The following is a 24,433-nucleotide window of genomic DNA, read 5'->3' as shown; positions in this document are numbered from 1 at the left end:
GCAAGTTAGATTCTCACTCCGCAACAACCCTTGAGAACTTTAGGCTGAACATTAGGAAAAAATTTTTCACGGAAGGGGTCATTGGTCCCTGTCCGAGGCTGCCCAGGGAGGGGGTTGAGTCCCCTTCCCTGGAGGGGTTTAAGGCACGGGTGGACGAGGCGCTGAGGGACATGGTTTAGTGTTTGATAGGAATGGTTGGACTCGATGATCTGGTGAGTCTCTTCCAACCTGGTGATTCTATGATTCTATGAACCCAGGCATTGCAAAGGCTCCTGGAAGGCTCCTTCGAGCAGCACCAGGGACCAGCCGAGGGAAGGAGTCTCACCATCACCTCTCCAGGTTGTTTGCACAGCCTGCCTGCCAGAAGTGGCGACGGCTTGCAGACGATCCCAAGGGAGCAGAGAAAGGCAAGAAAGTAGGTGACATTTCATAGAAGGAAACCAAACCAGACAGAGGCAAAACCCCGCAGTCCCCGATGTTACCAAGCTGTCTGCTTCCTTTCCATTTTAGCACCTGGCACGACGTCTGTCAGCGGATGTGACACGTTCAGCAGTCTCTCATGGCAAACTTGAGTCACTTTGATGCTCTTCTAAGTTACAGGAGAATGTGAAAATACAGGAGATAAAGGATCTGAGGAAGCCACAGTAGCAGAAACTTTCATATATTCATAGGGGAACACTCCTCCCCTCAAAAAAGACAAAGGAGGAAATGAACATAAAAAGCACAAACGTATAAATCTGCGTTTGAGGCTTTTTTTTTTTTAAATTGCAATAACTACCGAAACATTAAATAAATGTTAACAGCCAAATCTGCAGTCTGAAGGGGCTGCAAATTCTGAAAGGAGCATTCAAGAGCTGCAAAGCCCAGCCCTTTCATATATTCTTTTTCCCATGTGGCTCCCAAATGCCATCTGTTTTTGTTCTAAAACTGAAAGCAAAACAAATCTCCAATTTAAACAAATAGCTTTGGTGAAACCCGCGGCAGCCACGTGCGATAGACTTTCAGGTAAGAGAGAGAGAAATATTGTAGATAGAAATGCCAAAGACAAGCAGGGTTGGCTTTATTGGATGGTTTTCTTCCTATTTCTTGGTAGTAACCTGACGTAATCTCAGACTGCGGCTCATTACGAACAGCGTAAGGGGCTGGCCAAGGAGTCCACAGCTAGTGCAGTGGTAAAGTTAAATTATTAAGGAAAAATGGCACTATGCTCATCCAGAAATACAAAACACTGGAATTATTAGTTTTACAGAGGGTTCTTAAAACAAATCAAGAAGCCAAATTTTAGTAGCAATATTCATGCAGACAGTTTTGTGTGTGCTCAAGTGACTTCCTAAGTCACAGCTCTGTGCAACCAAGATGCATCTAATTTACAAATCATACAGGTTTACCAGGTCCTCCAACTGCCGATATTGTTCACGCCAAAACCAGAGTTAGCACTGGGTTGTGCAGTAAAGGAAAACTCGACACCTCAGCTTTCTGCACTACACTGGAAAAAATTTCCTGTCCAGTCCTACCTTTATCACCTCAGATGAAGCTGCACAACTCAGCCTCTCAAGTGTCTGAAAAAGGGGAAATCTGAGTGACTGAAAAACAGGAACTTACTCTGCAACACAGACCCAGACCTCTGAGAAGGGAAAGTTTCATTTCTGGCACGTAGGAAGACAAGCGTGGGCAGAAGGCAGCGCCAATTTGTTCATGATTATCTTACCTATTTTTATCTACTTTCTGCCATTTCTGAGGATCGGAACAAAAAATCCAAGCGAGTTTTTCACAGAAGAGTGACAAGACTGAACGTGGCAATTAAAAAAACACAGTTGTGCCTTTATTTAGAGCAAAATATCTATACTAGTTTATTTAAACTGGCAATCTACCAACACGCGAATCCTCAAAGAAATCAAATCATAAATACCTTGAATCTTATCAAATGGTTTAACACTGTCGATAGGATTATACATCCCAGTACGGCAACTGGATACAGCTCTTCAGCACCACAGACCTGCTGACAGGTATTCACTAGCACAAAATCCAGCAATTACAGCCTCCAAGGGTCTTACAGGCCTTCGGCCACACAGCACGCTGGATTGTCTGTCTGTAGTTTCCCAAAAGCTGGTGAGCAAATTCAAGTTGTCCTCAGCTCCCCATGCACTTGCAGGGCCAGGATCGGTTCCTTCTTCAGCCAGAGGGAACCCACGCCCTAAATTTGCAGGAAATCTCCTGACCGGGAGGCTGTAAGAAGCGTAAGAACGCAGTGCACCCAGGGATTTTCCTGTGCAGGTGAGCCAGAGGGCAGAAAACAAGTAAAATCTGTGGAAACAGGTGATGAGCCTGCACCACAGAGGAGCTGTGCTGCCACAGCCACACTTCTTTCTGCCAAGCCCACAGCTCATCTGTTCCTGCGGGCTGGGTTTTTGTCAGATAACCCACAACCTCAGAGAGTTCATTAGTTATCTGCACCTCCTCACTTACAGTCACCCCCTTCGGTGCTTCTGAAGCACTGCCTACGAACCTGATAAGCATCATTTCCAAGAATTTGTTGGGTGTTCCCTGGAATGCGTTTCTCGGATTCATACATCACATTTTGCCATCTGATTCATCGCAAGACGACACGATTTAGGTCACAGCAAGCTCTCCAAGACCTCTGCCTTCACAACAGGGGCTCTGTGGTTTTGAAGGAGCTGAGCCTCGTTATTTTGAAGGTTCCAGCAGCTGTCAGATCAGAACGGCTGCCAAACCAGCTTTACAGAGAAAGCCACCACACACAACCTTCTCAAGTCGCACAGAAAGCCAGGGGCAAGGCAGCAGGAGAACCCAAAGCCTGCTAAGCCACAGAAAACTAGCAACAAGGCAGCAGATGAACTCAAATCCTGCTAAGCCATAGGGTTGACCATCTGGTGAACCTGCTTTCTGTGAGAATAACACACACTTGAATAACTTTTGACTCATTTGTACTCCCCAATTATACACATCATACATGTGCGTCTAGCTGTTACTATAATTTATTTCAAAAAGTCACTATCACACATCGTATATAATACAAATGTTTGTATACATTGTATATGCACTTCAAAATAGGAAATTATTGCTAAGTACACCATATGTATAACATATAAGAAAACGGATGTTTAAAAACAAGTTTCTAAACACCATCTGTATTCTTCAATACATTTCCTGTTGCATATTTTGGTATATGCTTTGGTACTGTGTATATAAACTACCTACCTAATGAGTTACCTATTGAGGAGTTATATTTGATGAGAAAAGCACTTCATCTAACTTCCAAGTTCACCTCTTCTTGAAATTTTACACTGAGGTTTTTAAATTACATCAAAGGCTATTTTCCAGCACTGACAATTCTCTCTGGAGGCACAGCTGACATGACATTTGACCAAGACATTTGTAAAAACGGAAGCACAAAAGCAGCTGGTTAGGTTCATCAAGGGAGATTCGCCACCTAAAGTGAGGATAATTCATTTGGGAACCAGACTGAAACACTGAAAAGAGAGATACACTCTCCCTAGCATCTCAGACGGCTGTAAGGCAGGACTTTTGATTTTTCTGCCTGCTCCCTGATCAGCTCTTACAGCTCCATTAACACTTTCTTCAGTGCAAAGACAATTGCCTATCACTACATAGAGAGTTGGCTAGAAATGAACCGGGGACTATCAACTCAAGGGAAAGAATCACATGATTCCACCAAGAACAGCTACTCCCACGGGTCCTAATGAGAAAGGGGCTGCTCAACAAGACCCAGGGGAACCCAAGGGCAATTAAACAGTTACACACACCCACACGTATGGCCAGCCACAGAACGTTCCATCACATTACTTGTTACAATTGATCGGCTCAGAACTGCAGGAAACCGTAACCTAACATGCAGTCAGTTTTTGATGAGACTAGAATTGGAGTCGATTTGTTCTTCCTGGACAGGAATTCGAAAGCTCCTTTCTCCTGAAAGACAGATAATTAAAAAAAAAAAAAAAATACAGTAAAAAAAAAAAATACAGTACAGAGTAGAAGGGGCAGGAAAAGAGAACTAACTGTAGGGAACAGTGAAAATACACTTTGCCATTGCCCTGTGAATGGAACGAGGCAGCTGGGGGCTGACTCAAGAGCTAGGCTGCCACTTAATTCTGAATATACAGTTCAGCTATTCTCATCCAAATCTTTCCTGCATCTGCAAGAGACCCTTCAAGACAGTTCACTTCTATCGAAGCAAAAAAATTCCACAATATAGTCTTTAAAACACAGTTGGTTCTGGATCCTCTCTGTACTGAATACTACAAAAAAATCATGACTTCATTTTTGCAGTGACTACAGGAGGAGAAATCTAGGAGAGGTCAAAACCAGAGAAAAGAGAGAGAATGCTTTTTCATGGCAACAAACAGGGGAATCTGTGCTCTGTAAGAATGCAAACTTGAGACACTCGAGACCTCCAGTGCATCAGGACTGAACAGAGGATCAACCACGGCCATTAATTTCAATGCACTGTGCTAGTTAGCCAGGTAGACTTCGTTATGATTGAAACAATTAATGGCCAAATAGAGGGTCCTAATAATTCTCTTTCCTATACACTTTTCTCCATGAAAAGAAACTCACCCTGATTGTTGTTTTTCCTCTTGGTCCCTTTTTTGGCTGCTTGGATAATCAATAGGAGGATCGACATTCCACTCACCATAAGCAATATCAGACAAATAAGAATGAGCGATAAAGACCCTGGAAGAAAACCAGAATACACTAAGATTCATGGTTCTACCTGGAGTTTCCATGGCTTTCCAGCTTCAAAAGAAGGAACCTAAACTCCAGAAGTACCCCCGAATCACAAAGCTTAAAAAGACCCAGTTGCCAAGCAGACTAGCAATAAATCTGCGATCCTGTGTGTGTCTCACTGAAAGACCTCTGTACAATACAGATAAGGCTTCTGAGAAAGAGTGTGATTTTTTTTCCAACAAAATCACTTTCAGGTGAAAATTCCTGACCAGCTGCAGTAAATAGAGAGACTAGATTGGGTCATTCCCTCTCCTTACCCCAGTTAGTCTCTGTGGGACTGTTCTTATCCAGGCAAAGGGAAGGAACCACACTGGGTCTGGACGGTAAGAACAGTGGAGTCGACGTGTTATTCTTGTGATCAGCGGTGGAAAGATTCAAAGCAGGTGTTGGACTCTGAGGAGTAGCTGGCTGTGCGATATGGTTGCTGCAAACAGCATCACTTGTTTTTGTCCCTGGTTGAAGAGTAGTTTTTCCAAGAATGCTGCAGCTGGGGATAAAAAATAAATTAATGTAGTTTTTCTAACAGTTGTAGTAATGATTATATAAGTGATCTCCATGGAATAATGGGGTGAACATTACAAATCTTGTTTTATCAATACAAACTCAGGCTTCAACTTTCCTAAATGCAACAAACATGTAAAGAACAACTAAGCTAATCAAAGTTATTACTGGGGAAAAAAAAATATTCTGTTTTTCTTAGCATCTGTACATCTAACAGCCTGGAGGCACAACTGCATTTGGCAAGAGAACATTTTGCTACAGAAACAAAACACCCAGACCATTAAAAAAAAACAAAAAAAAAGAGAATAAATGCTGTTGTTGCCATAGGTGAAGAGAAAACGGGTGGAAGGCAGACGGGTGCTTCAAATCAGTACATAGACAGCTCAAAGCTCCTGGGAGTCACGAGGAATGTGGTTTCATTGCACCTACTGCAGGTTTACTCTACACACTACGATCTGGGCATCAACTGGTACATCAGTAAACACAAAGCATTGCTCTGAACATGTTTGGATCAGTGATACGTACTTGGTCCAAGGCTGACAGTTCTCATTTCCTCCCATGGAATAAAACCCTTCAGGACATGGCGAGCATACTGGAAAAAAAAAGAAAGGGGCAGAATTTTAGTTCAGTTGGCAACCTAACTGTATGACAGCTACACAGTAATTACACCAATAGCTTATGCTAGTAGTCTAGCTTATAGAACAGACCAACAAAACTCACATAGGCTCTAAAAGCCACAGTCGTTGGGTTAGAAGTAACACAACACGCTCAGGGGTTCATTTTAGTCCACAACTGGCAAGGCTTCCTCTTGTGTCTACTGGCTAATTATGGATATCAACAAGGAGAGCCTTAAGCAGGCTGAGAGGAGACCTTATCAGTGTAAGCAACTGCCTGAAAGGAGGCTGTAGCAAGGTGAGTCCTAGTCTCTTCTTCCAAGTGACAGGCAATAGGACGAGAGGAAATAGACTCAAGCTGCACCAGGGAGGTTCAGTTTGGGCATCAGGAAAAATTTCTTCACTGACAGTGTTCTCAGGTACTGGCACAGTTAACCAGGGACGTGGTGGAGACTCCATCCCTGGAGGGGTTTAAAAGATGGGTAGATGAAGTGCTCAGGGATCTGTTTTAGTAGTGAACTGGTACAGTTAGACTCCATCTGAAAGGTCTTTTCCAACCAAGCGATTCTATGATTCTAAGATTCCTGACAGCTCAGAAATCACAGAACAACAGTTTGCACAACTACCCTGCTATAACACTTGTGTGAAGATATCAATGAGACAAATGACAACAGCTTTTACATCAAAAATAATAATCATCTCTTCCAAGGTGCAGGCAAGAGTTTGGAGAGTCTGACATATTACTCACCGCTTCCTAGTGTATATCCCTCATCTGGCATGTAACCTGGAACACAACTGCAAATTCTGTCAGAGGTCTTCTCACACTTCTTCACTTCCCTGCTCCCCTTCCCTGGCAACAACAGAATAAAGGGCAATTGAGAGGCAAGAAATAAGTTAAGAAAGAAAAAAAAAAATTAATTACTCAGTGCCTATTTGTTTCACTTGGAAGAAAAATGCAAAGAACAGCACTTATTAACAATTCTGAAGTCACGAGGTTTCAGGCAGTACAAGCCTGCTTCCCTTTGAAGGGTCTACCACCAATATCAATCAGGAGATACCAGCTATCAAAATGATAACCCAGTTTTGGACTTGGTTGTCTCAAGTGACAGGCCTTATAACATCAGCTTTTGAGGAGCATGAACAGATAAAGAAAGCACATGAAGACCAATTGCCTCCCAAATTCATATTGAGAAATGATCACCACACAGCTCACTTACAAGTGTTGCAGATTGTACAGCTCTTGCAGAAGCTGTGGTTGTGCTCACTACTGAAGTATTCGTCTTGGCATGGGGCACAAACTGTGTCTGTTGTTGCAGTGCAGCGGTTTCTCATTCTCTCACCTGAAACAAAAACCGTGTAGAAGGAGGAACTGATCATTATCACAAGGAAACCCTCTTCGTTCTCATGTATTAGAATGAAAGAGCGCCCACAAAGTGACAGTTCCACTTACAACGTTCAGCAGATTGAGACAAAAGTTTATAGCATCACTATAAAGTGAGACAAAATTTATGGCATCACTATAAATTAAGCAGCAGAAATGGGCTTGTAGGGTCATGACGACTTGCTGAGCGTTGGGGCCCCAAACAATTCTCCCAGTGGATTCTAAATGTCACTTCTCCCCCTTTACGTATCATTTAGACATCACAGTTTGCAGCCAACGTCAGGGAAAAAAGCAGGTGTTTAGAACAGCAATAGGTCTGATCTCCAGTGTAATGTAATGGCTTTATGACAGATCCTCTAATTATCTCCATGTTTCATTGAGTGATATCAGTGGCAAAATACAAGAATTTTTTAGTGACCACAGTCTATGCAATACACCTCTGCATTTTTACCACTCAGGAAGAGACTACGAAGAAACGTTTCCCCAACAGCAGCAGATTTGCTAACACAAAACACCTGATAAAATTCTTTCAGTATAAGGAAAACCAAAAAGCTTCAGAGAGAAAGGATTTATGTATTTGCATACAAATATGAATTTCACTAAATTGAGTTCAGAAACACTCATTAAAATGGTTTTGAGAATAATGCAATGAACTGCCTCAAAACTTGAAGGCTGCGTTTATTCCACTTGGTCTCTTTGCAGATAACACAACTGCATCAGTTCATACCGTATCTATTTTTGTGTAGTAGACTTAACTATGAAAAGAGAAAGCAACTGCTCCAAATCCCAACTATTAAAGTATTTGAGGTTTGATATTTTGCATTTGTGCTTCTCAATGGTGCGTTGCCTTCAGAGATATTCAGACTGTAGAAAAAAACTCACACGAACGCAAGCAAAGCCCAGAATTCAGACTGATTCAGTTTCTACTATAAGAAAGGAGGGAACAAATACGTCTCCTGTCAAGTTACGCTTTGCCAGCCACTGTCAATGAATCAAGCATGTATTTTTCCTTTAAAAACCCACCACCTTAAATAGCATAAAGCTGCTTCAAAAGAAAGCTTAAAGAATATCTTTAGTAATAGAATTATTTATCTTTAGTTTTCCAGTATTATGTAGGATTTCTAAGCTTCTATACACGATCGGTAAAGGAAAGTAACATAAATGCTACTACGTTTTCTCAGCTCGTACTCTCACAATGTAAACGCATCAGACTGGACACGTTAGTGAAGCTGAGCCACACAAAAGAAGTTAGGGAATGCAGTTTTCAAAGAGGAGGATTCTTAAATTTAATATGATAGAGAAATAATCCTTGTCAGTTGAGATTGCTATCAAAGTCTTCTCATCAAATGCTCTTTCTCCATGTTATGCTTCCCACATTTGATACTCCCATCAAGTTGTTAATAACCCTGTGGATTAGTTACTGATAGATCTTACACCCAGCAAGTATAACCAACACCCAGCAAGAATTACTTACCTGGGGCGCAGTACTTGCAGCATTTTTCACCGTAACGATATTCATGTTCTTTGCACTTCAGTCCCAAGGAACGGCCAACGGCGACCGCCAGCAGCAAGAGCAAAACAACAGGAAAAGGTGAGTAAAAACCCACAGCGACCATAACGCAGCCCTGCTCTCCCAGCAAAATCCTGACAGCTGCCAGCTCTCGGAGGAGTGATGCTGAACTGCTGGTGATCAGAACAAAATGGTATGTCGGTTGCTGGGAAATTCCCAGCACAATGCTCCACACCCCCGTTCTTCCCACACCCCAAGAACCTACTTCTTTTGCAGTTCGCAACTGAAATATTCATAGGCAGAATGACAGCGTGCTGAACAGCGTTATGAAAAGTTTTCTATTCGTAGCCTTCAGAGTGCATCCAGCCAGGTGCGTACCGCTCTACGTAGTTTAAAGCACAATCCTTGCACGCCAGGAGAACTGGAAGAGATGATCCTTGTTACTGTGAAGAGAAGCATTAAAGCAATACAGAGGTAACATCTGAAAACCTTTACAGGTGAGAGTGACAGGTAAAATGAAACATAGCACACAGGCTACCTCCTGAAAAGGCAAAGTACAGACAGATTCTCCCCTTGGCCTCACAATAATGGCAGACCTTTTACTAATTTGATCTTACTAGTCTGGGATCTAAATTTTACGTCTTCCACTTCCAAGAGACCTGAGCAACTTTTACACAAAGGCCTAAGTAAACAAGACATCCTGCAGTCACCAAAGATGCTTTATTTATGTTAAAAACTGTAGCCAGACTTCCCAGACAAAGCAGATCTACAGTCAATTCACATCTAAATGTGAAGGAGATTGAATTGGAACAGGAGTACATTAGGAATCCCAATTATCCTGCAGTATTTGGTGTGGACCTAACATCAATATTGTAGCAATTTGTCCAGAACTGCTGATTTCTTACATTTCTTTAAAACTGTTTAAGAGTGGATGGAGAGGCAAAAGTGAAGCAAATTACTAACTATTTTCCTACTTCTTCTGTTTTCCAAGCATTCTGGAAAACAACCCCTATGGAGCAGCACATTTCCCTTCAAGCCATTCCTTCCAAAACAGAGCTGAACAAGTAAATTATAGCAGATGAACTGCAACTACCTTCTCATTCAGTACCTGTACACAGGAAACAGCCAAATCCCTTCCCACCATGGTACCACACTCATTTAAGTGGCTTTATGCCTCATGACTCAGTCATTCCCTCAGCGACATTTAACCAGATTTCCTTCCCCCCAATTCTCTTTCACAAACAGCAGCAGGCTTCACCTATTCAATAAGTCAATTATTATTCAGTAAGAAACTGAAAATGCAAACTCCTATGATGTTCACAAACAAGCTAAGGTTAAAATTCTGCTAAATACATTTAAAATGAAAACTCCCCAAAGAGTAGGGCAGTGATGATGCATTGATCTTCTTGTTAAGGATCCTTTAATGCAAATTAAACGCTCATTTCATAAAAAGGAGTTAACCACATACCATCTCAAGACTTCAACTCTTATGCATTGCATCGCGTATTACCAGGCTTGATTTTGTCAAATACCTTTATGTGGCTGGATTATGCAAGTAGATAAATCAGGGAGAGCGCACAGAGATTATTCCACAGCGTTTCCTATTCAGCAAACTCCTTGGCTGGATTTTCACCAATGCAGATTAACTTCTCCCAAATGCTGCTTGGAACTGCCATGGATCACATCTGCTCCTAAAACCCAGCTTGGATGCAGCTACTCCGGATTTAGGAGGAGACAAGAGCTTCAGAGTGAGGAGTTTGAGCCATGCTATGGGTCAGAAAAAAGAACCTGTTCTGCTTTTATTTAATATTCATGTATCACTTTTTATTATAGAGGTTTATCCTAGATTTTCTATACAAGACTTTGAATTTCGGGAAGATGAAACATGTCCATGAGGTAGCAGCACTTGGATACCAAGTCCTATTAACAGTGATCAGAGCCCTTGTGTACATACGAAAACCCAAACCCAAACACAACTAGTGCTTAGAAAAATGCTTCAGAAAGTCACTAATCCTTAGGGATTAGAGGCGAGGAAGCTTTCACCAATAGGGAAGGACCTACAAGAATCTGAGAAAGATTGAGTGCACATAAATACTTAAAATATATTTTTTTAACTAAATAAATAAATCTATGGACAAACTACAATAGTTTGAGCTTCTACTTAAGTCAGGAATAACGTCATGTACCTACAAACCTCACCATGCAATCCACTTTATCCTGACACCTCTCAGTTAACATTTGATCCTCATTTCTGGCTGAGAAAAAAACACATTAAGGGTAGAACTCCATTAAAATTTTCCTTTTGCAGTCATTCCTCAATTTTCAGATTTATCAAGTGTGGCAAATACTGCAACATCAGTCCACACTTTAACATTTGTGCAGTTGCTGGCTAAATACCACGTCATCTTGTATTTTTCAAGGGATTCCATGCTCAAGTTATCAGAAGATTAAACACTAAGACTGCACATATGTAATCTTCTCCTCTATTGACAGATAAAAGTTCCAAATTCCATCATCGTATTTCAGCTGCTCAAGGATCCCTCTGCAAACCAGCACTTGCTTTCTTAGCATCAGCTGTGACAAGATACAACTCATCCACTCAAATTATACCTAAATAATAGAATTGGGCGAACAACTAGAATATAAGACAAGAATGCGGTCAGGACATTTATACAATTATCAACTAATATTGTTAAAACATCTCCAGATTCAAGCCATAGTAAAATCTCACCACCCTGCAACCAAGTGTAAGTGAAGGGAGTGGGGGCTAACGTGGCAGATGCTCTAATCTTGTGTTTTAATGAGCTTATCAACTGAATTTATCCCTCTCTTACACAATCATCTTTTCATTTGTCTGTGCTCTGAAGAGTTCCAATTTTTCCCACTCGCTGACAAACCTAAAACCAGCAAAATTTCTAAAGCATGGAGAAAAAATATTTAATGAAAAGAGGTATATGTATATAGAACTACTCCAAAACAGGCCACGAAACAAAAAAAAAAAAAAAAAAAAAAGAGAGGGAATACGGAGACAGAAACAGACAGCAGTGCTTATATTTACATTATATTAAGAGAATAAATTTAATCAAATATAACATCTCACTTGTTTTTTCAGGCAACCCTTCAGAAAGAGGGGTTTTTACAGTAAGGATGGAGCCAGAGTAAAAATAACTGTTCTATTTTAGACAGTAGTGGATATGACCCTTGTGTTGCAAGATGCTGTCAGATACCACCCCAAACTAGACTGATTAAAAAGGTTTCCAGGTGCTGACTGTGCATCGCTCTGGCAAAAGCAGTTCAAAAGCAAAGCCTGCATTTCCCCCAGCTTCATCACTCATGAGTTCATCAGCATCATTAATGTGCAGAGTTAAGTAATTATACAAGTTTTAACAATGAATTTTAGTTAAGGACTCACTGTACACCTAGGTGAATCCCACTGCTCTGTCCCACACCTTTAACTCCACAAGGAAACTTTCCCTGTTTCTTCATTTTAAAGTAAAATCTGATTTCTTAAGACTTAAGCAATCTCAAGTCTGTCACATTCCCAGTGCAGCTGCAAACACAAAACCTATCACACTACAATCTCTTTTCATTTTGAAGTAGATGCAGAACAATTTCTCTGCAACATTTAAATTAAGTTCTTCCCCATGGCTCGTAATGATAGCTCAGTGATGGAGGGAGAACTTGTGTGTGTTATTCTCAACGACAAATAAGTAGGTTGAGACGCACTGAGGAAAATACTGGAAGATCAGCCAATCAGTCCATGTACGGACACTCTCATGAGGTCAGAACACCTATATCTTTCAGTGTTATTTGCAATTTCCATGGATCAGCAGCTATGAGGGCAACAAGAAGAGTTAAATATCTAAGAAGCCTCCACCAAATATGCTTAGCCAAACACAGCTGAAACTTCAGCTGTATTAACTGTACAAACCAGGGCGAACTGATGTAGTCCAGAACCTGCCCCATTACATATGGAGCATTTTTGTCCCTCATACCGAAGGCAGAGCTGTACATCTTGCATATGGACGGAAGATTTTTTTCAGTCTAGGACAACACACTGTAGGCATAGGACATAGATAGCAGCAAAGTAACTTTCGGTCTGTTTGGGGGTTGGATTTTATTTTTTTCCTTTTGTTTCTTTTTGAAAGCAAGAAAGTGCTTCAGAGCTCTGGGAAAGCGAGCAGGATCAGAACTCTTCATGGACGTTACGTGCATAGTCCATAAGCTTGCTGCCTGTGAAGTATTCGCTGTATTTCAGGATCTCCTCCAGCTCCAAGTGATGGTTTTGATTTTCATCTGCTACTGCTATCATTTGCTTCGCTTCATTTAGGGCATTGTATTCATTCATCGGATCCATATATTCCTAAAACAAGTAAGAATGGAGTTTTCCATCACTAAGCACACTTTTTCACACATCAGAATTAAGAATCTTAACTTTATGTAAGCTTCAGCAATTATGAGACCAACATAAGCCAACCCAAAGTGAACATAAATCACACGAAAACGTGTTAGCACATCTTTATAAGAGGCTTACAACTATCTCTATTCACTGATTCCTTGGCTTTTCTAACAGAAATACATATTTTCTCAGCTTATGCCAGGATCTGCAATACAAATATTTTTGACATTTTGATTGTAAACTACACTCACTATCAAATCTGGTATTTTTTGTAATAAAATATCAATTCAAAATTAAAAAGTGGCACACAATCAATCTGTATGGCCTAAATTTTCTTGTTTCTGGAAATAAACTTCTCCGAACGCGTTCTATTTACAACTTTCTTGTTCCATTTTAAACCACCAGGCAGACATTATAGAGGGCAGAAGTCTCAGACAAAAAGCATTTCTCTCCTCCACCTAACCTGAAACAAATCTAAAGTTTTCAAGCTGCACGCTTCAGTCCATGACGTAGAAGACTCAAGATTATCTTCAATATCTTCCCAGAAGATGTGACATACACGTGCATGCATCTACGTATGTATATTTATACAAAGACTTCACAGATTAAACTGCTATTTTTAAAGAAAATTCTCAGTAAAAAGGCTATTAGTATTGACTATGTCACAATATAACCATTTGTCAATACCAGCACTATCATTCCTACCCACATGTTTGCATACTGAGAAGGTTAGGAACTTTAATATTCACCTGTCTCAGGTAAAAGACCAACATTTTAGAGGTTCTCCTTTCACACTGCCTATGCTGCAGTTTGAATTCTGCTGGTCAAAGTACATTCTAACACTCAGAAATGAAAAAAGCAGCAAGTAATAAGGCACTAGCTGCTTCCACTGGCCACAAAACTGCCGTAACTACAGGGTGCAAAATATTTCCTGTTGTTTGGTAGCCTCTTCAGCAGGCAGAATTACAAGAAGCAAGCCTTATTTCTGCAAACCAAGGTCCAAAAATGCCACAAACTAGCACCTACACTTGAAAATACTAATTTGTTTAAAACACAAAGACAAGAGATTCGTGCTGTTTTCTACACTACTGGGCCCCAGGGTTTGTTTGCTGTTGGGTGGTTTTTTTATTATTGTTTTATTTCTGGTTATTTTTTTTAATGAATATACAGGTTGCCGGTTACTCCTTTTGCAACTGAAAGTATGACTCACTGTCCCACTAACCACTCACGTAACAAAGTCTGTGACTTGCTTTCATGCACTGCATATCCATGAGTGCCTAGGTGACAAAAAACCCTAAAAGCATTCCTATGAATAACAGTTATGCCAGGAAAACTCCCCCTCGTCTTGAACAAAAAGCACACCACCACCATCCGCAAGCACTACAGAACAACACTATAATACAAAATTTTGTGAAGTAGACACGCAGCATACAGTGAATTCAAATATTTTTGGGCCTCATATTCTCTAAAGCAATTCCAATCCTGCATTTAAAAAACAACTATTGGTTTTACAAGGACTTACCTCCAGCTCTTCCATTGTGACAATACCATCATGGTTGGCATCAATCACCTCCTCAAATTCCTTCCTTCTGTCTTTTACCCAGTCATCATCAATATCCTGAGCTTGCTGGTTCTCTACAGTACCAACAGGTAATGAAATGAACTCTGAAAGGGTAAGCTTCTTATCTCCGTCTTGATCTACAACACAAGTACAGAGTAACTGAAAAGTATTTGCTTAATGCCCATTAAAAATGAGAAATTCCTTCATTTCGAGATGTCATTGGTACAGCCTGCCTGGTTTCAGCTGCCCACAATCCTGACTCTAGCAGAGAAGAATAGTTACCATTTATATCTTTGGTTAGCTGTAAATTCTCGGTATTACAGTATACCCACAATGTTTTAGAAGGTTAAAACAAATACAATCATCAATATGCTAATGAAAAAAATATTCTGGACTTGAAGGATGTACCAGGGAGAAGTTGGCCTCTAATTTTTTTTTTTAAATTGTTGCTGTTTTTCAACCATCTACTGCCAGAGACAACTAATAGTATTTCACTACCCGTCAAACCTCTTCTACTATTGCTGCAGTGACCCTACCATGCAGCAGCCGTTCAGTGTGAAGCAGTGTGAGCTGATCTTCTCTGTATGAGGCACTCAGGTTATTTTTCTAACATAAAAACATTGTGCTGTTCTTTAACAAGCAGAGACTAACTATAGCCTTGAGAGATGCATAGACGACTCCACAGAGATGCCAGAATTTGTTCTAACAGTTTGCTATTCTTACTCATCACATTAGAAGTTGTGGAGAACAGAGCAAACAACATGCCAAAATTCCAGATTGACCCGTGACAGTGCAATGACATAACAACAAAATGGTTTGCAACTCCCAAGAAATGTGTGTTAAAGTGGCATACCCAAATCTCGAATGATTTCTTTCACCATGAACTTCAGCATTCCCCTACTATGCTCTGGATGAAGGAAGGACAAGAATTCTTCTTCATTTAACAATAGATCAGGAGGCGGGTTGTCAGCTTGGTACCACCGATCCTTCAGGTTATCTAAAACTTCCTGGGCTAGAAATGTCAGAAGAAAATTTAAGCTATCATGTCCAATCTACTTCAAGTTCTTAAAAAGCACCTTCCCCCTGTTATCCAACTGTTTGAACAAGGATGGTCTATGAATCAGTTATTTCACAGGGCAACTCGCAGGGAAAACAGGTGCTGAAGGGAAACAAAGTGCAAGTAGTTTCACCAAGTTTGTGCTGAAACACTAGCAAAGATCTTTAACCAAACAACTGAACTGAAATTAGGAGATGAGAAATAAAGATTTAGCTACACCTGTATTAAAACTTCAACGTATCAAGCATTGTTAGCTGATTCTTAGGCTCTGATACATGATCAGTATTTCAGGCTAAAAAACAGAATTTGTCGGGGCTACAAGAGATTTAAGAGGGTAGCTCTACAAAAGACTGTTTGGAAGCATCAAGAATAGATGCTAAGCACCAAGGAACGCATTTAGTTTTCAGTTGCTTAAGGATACAAGGACTTACTACTCCTTTTAGCTACCTCGTCTATTCTGTATCAGAAAGCTTTTGACTTCAGACCCAAACCTTTTATATGTTTTAGTTATCATCATTATTTAATAAGAGGAAATGCTTTTACTTCAAGAAGCAAATGCAAGTTGAATTACACATGTATGAACAGATACATCAGCACCAAATTCACTTTACATTTCCACTTCTTTCATTTAATCTTACATCACGCAGACAAGCACTTTCTAAGTGAATTTTTCCTAAACTCTACTGAGAATTATAATTTGCACGAGTTTCCGCTAAACCCATGCATCTGATCTGAAGAAAAAAACCACCCTGCAACACACAATGCGAATGTTACGTGCACCTAGCGGTCCTGAACATAACCTAACAGGAAAAAAGTACCTGCAGAGAGAACTCTTTTCTGGTGTAGGCATTTTCTAAATGACACACTGGAAAAATACAGTCTGTGGCATACCCTGCTATACGCAAAATACAGTAACAAACACCAATCTGAAGCATTTGCTTTTCACCAGTTTTAAAAACACTCTGGAGGACTACGCTCTTCAGATAATAAAATTTCTTTTCAATGTAATAAGCTGTCTTAAATAGCTCCTGCATCCTTCTGGCTAATGAGTTACAAGAGGGAAAAAACCAAACACAATTGTTGCATCGACATTTTTTGATCTGCTAGTCACAATTAAGAGTTTTCAGTGAATGGTTTTTTTGTGAAGAGTAAAGAAATCCTTCAGAGTCTTAATACAAATTGCAGAACAAGTCTGTAAATGGTAAGCTGCAGTTACATGAAGAACACAAGTAAACACAGAATAATCAAAACACTTGCTTATGATTTTCTACTGAAGCCAATGCCAAATGTTAGAAGCCACAAGTCAATCTCCCTTTGCCTAATCTTCTTAAATGAAACTCAGCTGTCAGTCACCAGTCAGAACTGTTGTTACCTGCTTAAGCTGAGTTGCACCCCTAGCTTTGGCCTGGTATCCAAACTGTATTGCTTCTGCACAAGACTCAGTAAGATCCACACATTCAGTTATTCTTTATTAGACAGATCGAAAAAGAGAACTTTTACTCTGCACTAGAGTATGAAAATAAGCTTTGCCCATCATCCTCAGGAAGTGGTAGATAACTAATTTGATTTTCCTGAACCGGGCTCATACCTAGGTAGAAAAATGATAATGTGCACACTTCCCTTATTCAGCAAATCTTTTATCTGATGAGCATTCCTGTAAACTGTAGTTAACCACAGTGCCATAGAACACAGCACAGGTGTTTTCCCTGCCGTAAAATTCAAAGGTCCATTTGCATTTTAGTTGCTTTTTGATAAATGGAAAATATAACATAACCCAGTTTTAAAATAGTAATTCCTGCAAGGAAAGGCTAAGGCTTCATGATTTAATTAACAGTAAATTTAAACACACTTAGATGGGGGGGAGCAGGGAGATTACTCTACTAAGAGTTGCCAGGATTATACCATGCCAGATTCAAATGAAAGTTTCACCTAATATTGAAAACAGTTTTAACATTCAGATTTTAGGAAAGTAAAAGAAAAACAGACACACATCAACAGTCTGCACTTACTTTCTTCATCTATTTTCAACTCTTCATTGTTTTTGATCTTCTCTGCAATCTCTTTTTCATTAAAGCCCTTGCTTGCCAAAAATTTAATTTTATATTCATCCCAGGACACATGGCCTGAAAGAAAGAGGCAGACCTCAGTATGCTTAACTGACAAACTCTTCATTACTTAAAACTGTACATGCTAAAATCTTTTGGTTCAGCACTATTACCATCCCACTAGGCTTTATGAATGGCAGCATGAAAACAACCACCTGATTCACTTTTATGTTTCTTTAGACCAGACAGACCTTGGGAAAATAACAACTTTATGTCACCGTCCTCACGCCAAGTGGCAGAGCCACTTGTTACAATTTCCTATGACCTCAAGCGAAATAGCACAGCAGTCAACACAGAACTACAGTGCTGAACAGAGCAAATTACTTCTTCGCTTAATTGCCTTCTGCATGGATCAAACCAGCTGTGATTACACACAGTCCAGAGGAAACTGGATTTTTTTCACAGCCCATCTGAAGAGCAGCCAGCAGGTTCAGCTATTAACAACTGAATTAAGATGTCATCAGGAGACGGATTCACCTTACCATCACCATCAGGGTCCACAGCTCGGAAGTGCATTTTATTCTCTTCCACAGCTTCCTGGAAATGTTCATCTGTCTTTTCCATGATCCAGCGCTGCATCTCTTTTGCACTTATCTTTTTGTCATTATTTATATCCACCCTATGGATGAATAGCAAACAAGATTTAGATCTGGGGACCGAGGGGGAGGTGTATATTTTCAGATTCTTAAGTAATTACTTTATTTAACAATAATAAACATAGGCTGCTATATAAAAGGAGTATTTTATAACCCTCTCTAAGAAGTTGTAAATTCTTTGAACTACAGAGTAAGCTAGCAGAAAGTTAATCATATATTTCATAAGTTAAGTAACTACAACATCTAGGTTACTACTTGGTGAAAAACATCCAGTGCTACTTCACTTTGCTGCAAGTTAACTCATTTCAATATTATGGATTTGAGTAAATTTTTAAAGTAGAGGAAACCACAAACACATCAGTCATGGCATATCAGCTTATTCCCCACTGGTTCAGAACTGCCAGCTGCTGCAGACTTTCACTACTTTGAAAAATCTCCTCTCTGATACACTCTCAAAACATTAACTCCCGCTCAGTCTACCTTGCCAAGTCTCATCTACCTCCATCTTCCAAGATCTCTGAAGTTACAGATAAGCTGCCTCCCTGTGCCTGCCTAGATCACATCACAACTGTCGTGACCATTAAAAGCAATGAAAATGCAATGTGAATAACCTTGGTGCAAGAACTTTCAAACTATTTAATACCCTGTAAGTACTTGCAAGTGGAAAAAAGCAAACCAACCATGTTTCCTCTATCATACCTCAATCTCTGGTAACCATTACAGCTGATAGTTCTTAATTCTTAACACATTTAAGAGTCTTGCAAATACACTTGTTCTCCATTAGGCTTCTGAGTTAACAGGCTTACTTTGCTTTGTCAAAGGATTTGCTTGTCCTCAGGGCAACTGAACTACTGAGCTACAGAACTGAACATTTTCTACCTGACTAAAATTATCAGTAAATGTCCAACCTGACAATCCACTGTTCTCCTTAGTGAGCTAGCAATGCTGACTTATTGTATTAAAATACTCTGCTATACCATCAATTCCATTGACACTTGTTTCATCAAAAAGAAGTAAATATAAAAAGTACAGTTGAAGAACAAATACAAAGCCAAGAACATGCCACTTTAAGGCTTTTTTGAGCATATCATTAAGTATTTATTCAAAAAAGCTGTAGCAATATTTGAAACGAAAGGACATCTCTAACATTTAAAAGGCGAGATTCTATTTAAAGCATACCAAAACCATTCTTGTTCAGTTAAAAAAAAAACAACTACAAAGAAAAACACAACAAAAACCCCCGGCTTGGCTCTGCCTTTTTTAATCTCTTTGTATCACCGTCTTTACAGCGCTGAAGTGTTATCATTGAAACTCAAGTTATTAAATTTGCAATTTGTCTTTAAATGTCAACTAAATGTTAAAAGCTTAAGCCAAATAACAACCCTAGCACCTAATTTTCTACGACACTTAGCTGTATTAATAAATGCAGTATTAGTGGTTTTATATATTGTATCACATCTTTCCACGTACAGAGGCACAGGCTCAGTATAGCAGTTTTTCAGTATCAATGGCAAGACCGGCAAAACGCTCACTCGCGCCACCTTGCACTTAGCAGGTTTACAAATGTGGTTTGATATGGAAAAGCTACTGTCAAAAATGAGAAGGGAAAACAAAGCAGTGATGGGCAATCAGTTTTCAGAGGCAGATAGGCCTGAACACTCAAAAGATGTTAATAAAGAGCAGTCAATTGCAAGGCACTCCTTAAAAAATTGCCAAAGAACAAGCACTATCAAGAAAGTTCAAGAAAACAAGATGAATCCAAACAGGAAAGTCATCCTAGATGACAACTTTGTTCAAATCCTCCTTGGCAAGCTGTGATTAGAAACCCTGGGACAATTTCTCAAGCTTCAAGAAATAACAACTCAAAACAAAACCCTTAAATATCTTGATTGCTCTTTTTCCACAAGAAGCATCGATTTCTGCTATAAAGTGCTATCTCAGATTTGTAGAAACTTGGGAAATATGAAGTCCTACTTCCTGAATTGACAGTAAAGAAAGTTTTTGTAAAAGCAGGGACTACTATTGGCATAAATTTGAATTAAAAAACAGATTACAGTGAATAATCTACTATATCGCTTACCTGACGCATTCCAAAGGAAATTATAAAACACAGCTCAGTCAGTAGTTGATGCAACATGATAAATACCATCAGCATCCACGCATTTCAATAATGGGCAGCATCAGACATAACAGCTCCTTATAACATCCAAGTTCAAGGTTAATACTTCACTGACTATTCAAACTATATTTCAGTAGCTATTCACAGCTTGAATACCAATATCACCTTTGAGTAAGAAACAAGCAAGTATGGTACTTTGTAGGATAATTATAATATAATTATAATAAAGCCGATAGTAAGGGCTGCATTCAATGTAGCTGTTCAGCCTGGGAGAGCACTTTTCTAACACTTCAGCCCAGTTTCTTGACCACAAGCCATTAAAAATGAGATTTTTGCGGCCACCTTTCAAAAGTGAAAGCATTTTTCATAAACACTGTCCACTCAGGTTGTCAGATACGTGTTTTCAGGTTCCTAAATGACAACAGTGCAATGCTGCCCAAGGTACTGAGGGGTGCAGGAAAGCAGCGTTCTTACCTAAAGGACTAAAGATATAAATTTCCTTGATCACTGAATGCATAAAACTTCAGGGCTGGTCTCCCATCCAAATAATGAAAAGTGGACTAGGAAATACTAATACCAGAAAAGCTCTACTTTACACAGCAGAAGGTACGCAGAACTTATTAGACGTATATTTAAATCTACAGGTTAGGAAAAACACAAACGAGGGTGCACACACTCCTTCAAACCTTCCACTGGAATACAGCACGAACAGTTTTCTAACGGAGTAATACAAATCTGTAATCTAATCCAAAGATATCAAAACAGGAAAGCTTCTGCCACCTGGTGTCTAAAAGCACACACTGATTTCCATCTCCATTATGTTTACTGACCTCCAAACATCTAACAGTTCATAAGTAGATATAAACCTTATCTAGCAGAAGTGGTTTATAAAAGGAAAAATGCTTTAATGTGTAAAAGTAAAGTTAATATTTCTCAACCAAGTAAAGAGCTAGATGAAGGTTTCAAAAAGACTACAGAAGAAAAATCAAATCTATTCTGACATTTTCTTCTCATTCTCTTTTCTTTTTCTAAACTAAGGAGCTAAATATTTTGTTAACAAGGTTAACTGAACGAAAAAAGCTGTCAAGGTAACTTCCAAAGTGTTTGTGCAGTTAGGCATAATTATCTTAAACCTTCACGTATTTCACTGGAAACACTCAAATTTTAGAAACTTATTGACTCCTAGGAAGTTTTATGAACAGAAAGCACCTGTTAGTTTTTCACCACAATCTTACCCCACTGTTTGTCTGTCCCTTTTCTTCCCTTTTAGCTTTACAATTCTCTTTTCAGTGTTTTTCCTCTGCAATTATTTGCAGAAGTCACAACAGAAACAAAACCAAAATCCATTGGGATTTAAGAACAAACAACAAAGCAACTTAGATCACAAATCAAAACCAAACTTGCAGGAAAGCAATAGAGCATAGCAGTACTAGACCAGAACTGAAACGAATTCCCACCTTCCCAGTTCACTGCATGGGCTTTCTACCATTAACAGAGCCCTTCCTTACTAACTCCTTGATCTAAGACACAAGTGGGATTCATTGAGCCAGGAAACCAGGAAAAAGTAATCGTTTTCATAATTTGAGAGGCTACGTAAGTTTTTTCACACAGAAACAGCATGTTTTGTCATAAACTTTACTAGGCCACAGCACCAATCCTGTACACTGATTGCAACACTCAACACGTGCACTCTCACTCATGAGAACAGTTATACAAGGATGTTAACACTTTAACTGAAGACACTGCTTGTAGCATGGAGCTTTCCCCCCCCATCATTACAATTTTTAAGTATTACAGAAAAATTTGCAAGTTTTACTCAGAAGGTCAGAGAAAGAGGCAGTGCTGTTCCTGCTAATGTACACGACTTACTTTGAAAAGATGACCATGAGCTTCTTCCTATTTTTTCTGGGTTCCGAATCTTCCTCAAACTCTTCCATCTCTTTTCCTAGAAAAACTTCTTGATGAAATTCTTTATTGAGATGTCCATCCATCTCCATTTTGACCCCATTCAAGTGATCTGGTGGCAAGATCTCATTCTCATCTTTACTGTCAGCTGGCTTTTCTTTGAGGGCCGAATTATTTGCAGGCCTCGCGTAAACATCCATTAGAAGAAACACAAACAGAAGGGACAAATACAGAGATCCCAAGCCGCAGAGAAAGGCCTGCCTTGACATCATTTTCTCCTTTTTATTTAAAGTAGTGGCTGATTAAATTACTGCGAAGGGATTAAATGACCTAAAAACAAAAAGGAAAAACACATGCATTAAACTCTAGAACATTTTGTCACTAATAAATCCTCTTTTAAAATTCAGAAGAACCTACACTGCCATGTTCACCACTTAACCACACTCTCAAGCACCACAGAAAATAATACAGTGGTCTGAGTTGGAAAGAACCTCAAAGCCCATCCAGTTCCACCCCCTGCCATGGGCAGAGACACCTTCCACTAGATCAGGGTGCTCAAAGCCCCATCCAGCCTGGCCTCGGACACCTCCAGGAATGAAATGTTGGGGATTGTATGAGGTGCTGGCCAACAGACTCCACTTTCAGCAGGAAACATTTCCTAATACCAAATCTAAACCTCCCCTGGCACAATCTGAGGCTGTTTCTTCTTGTCCCATCGCTTGTTCCTTGGCAGAAGAGCCCAGCCACCTGCCTCACCACAACCTCCTTTCAGGGAGCTGCAAAGAGCAAGGAGGTCTTCCCTCAGCCTCTTTTTTTCCAGACACTCAACAGCCCCAGGTCCCTCAGCTGCTCCTCGTAACCCTTGTGTCCCAGACCCTTCACAGGCAAGCTCTCGGGCCACAGGAACCGGGGAAAGGACCAGAGGGACTGGCAAAAGGACCACGGGGACCATGAAAAAGGGGCCACAAGGAGCGCCCAGGAGCTCCAAAGCTGCAGTCCAACCTCGTCCCGCTCCCCCCATGGGCGCGGGGGAAGAGAAGGCTCCGAGGAGACCTTAGAGAGACCTTCCAGTACCTGAAGGGGCTACAAGAAAGCTGGGGAGCGACTGTTTACAAAGGCTTGCGGTGATAGGACTGGGGCAATGGGTGTAAACTGGAGAGGGGCAGATTTAGACTAGCCATAAGGAGAAATTTCGTCGCTATGAGAGTGGTGAGGTGCTGGAAGAGGTTGCCCAGAGCAGGGGTGGCTGCCCCATCCCTGGAGGGGTTCAAGGCCAGGTTGGATGGGGCTTGGAGTCCCTGATCCCGTAGGAGGTGTCCCTGCCCATGACAGGGGGTGGAACTGGATGAGCTTTCAGTTCCCTTCCAACGCAAACTATTCTGTGATTCTCTGGGCTCGGCCCAGCCGCCCCCCTGGCCCCACGCACTCACCCAGCGCCTGCCCAGCCCCGGCCCGGCGGCGATCCGTGAGGAAAGGCCCTTCGGCCGCTGCCCGCTCCGGCCCCACAGGCGCGGCCGCTGGGAGGAGCGCGGGACCCGCGTCAGAGCGCGGGGTGTGATGGAACCGCGCCGCCGCCATCTTGGAGTAGGGCAAGCGAGCGCCTCGCTCCAGCCATTTCTCCTCACTCCGCTCCCCTTCTGAACGCGGCACAACCTCCCGAGCCTCGCGATCGCCGCCGAACGGCGCCTGCCGCCGCTTTCCGTGCCCTGAGCGGAAAGAAACGGCGGCACGGCGGGGCGCGCCCGCAACCGAAATGGCCGCTCTTCGGCTTCGGCTGCCCCGCCGCAAGATGGCCGCCGCGGGGCCTCGCCCTCCGCGGTCACGTCCTGCGGGCGCGCGGCCCCGCCTCCCGCCCCTTCCCCCGCGAGGCAGGCGGCGAGCGGAGCGGCGGGCGCTACGCGCATCGCAGGGCCAGCCC

General features: G+C 41.0%; 2 protein-coding genes across 3 annotated transcripts; both read right to left on the bottom strand.

The window, feature by feature from the left end:
• Positions 1-1,880: 1,880 nt before the first annotated feature.
• Positions 1,881-9,124, bottom strand: TNFRSF4 (TNF receptor superfamily member 4). Of its 2 annotated transcripts, XM_069874755.1 has the most exons (8): positions 9,039-9,108; positions 8,738-8,946; positions 7,100-7,222; positions 6,631-6,732; positions 5,794-5,860; positions 5,025-5,254; positions 4,597-4,713; positions 1,881-3,948 (listed from the first exon to the last, which is right to left on the bottom strand). In XM_069874755.1, exons 2-8 carry the CDS (start codon positions 8,877-8,879, stop codon positions 3,878-3,880), a joined length of 852 nt encoding a protein of 283 aa, XP_069730856.1. In that variant the 5' UTR covers positions 8,880-8,946; positions 9,039-9,108; the 3' UTR covers positions 1,881-3,877. The 2 variants fall into 2 exon arrangements, with proteins under 2 accessions (XP_069730856.1, XP_069730855.1); XM_069874754.1 differs by having other exon boundaries at positions 1,882-3,948; positions 8,738-9,124.
• A 1,949-nt stretch (positions 9,125-11,073) lies between these two features.
• SDF4 (stromal cell derived factor 4) lies at positions 11,074-24,036 on the bottom strand. The gene is made up of 7 exons (XM_069874752.1): positions 23,946-24,036; positions 22,480-22,845; positions 18,378-18,514; positions 17,800-17,913; positions 15,587-15,745; positions 14,695-14,870; positions 11,074-13,136 (listed from the first exon to the last, which is right to left on the bottom strand). The coding sequence occupies exons 2-7, from the start codon at positions 22,785-22,787 to the stop codon at positions 12,960-12,962; spliced, it is 1,071 nt and encodes a 356-aa protein (XP_069730853.1). The 5' UTR covers positions 22,788-22,845; positions 23,946-24,036; the 3' UTR covers positions 11,074-12,959.
• Positions 24,037-24,433: the final 397 nt, after the last annotated feature.

This window comes from Phaenicophaeus curvirostris, chromosome 22 (genome assembly GCF_032191515.1).
Source record: "Phaenicophaeus curvirostris isolate KB17595 chromosome 22, BPBGC_Pcur_1.0, whole genome shotgun sequence".
Lineage (NCBI taxonomy): Eukaryota > Metazoa > Chordata > Aves > Cuculiformes > Cuculidae > Phaenicophaeus > Phaenicophaeus curvirostris.
The sequence above is the reverse complement of the archived record's forward strand: the minus strand, read 5'-3'. Positions and strand labels throughout refer to the sequence as shown.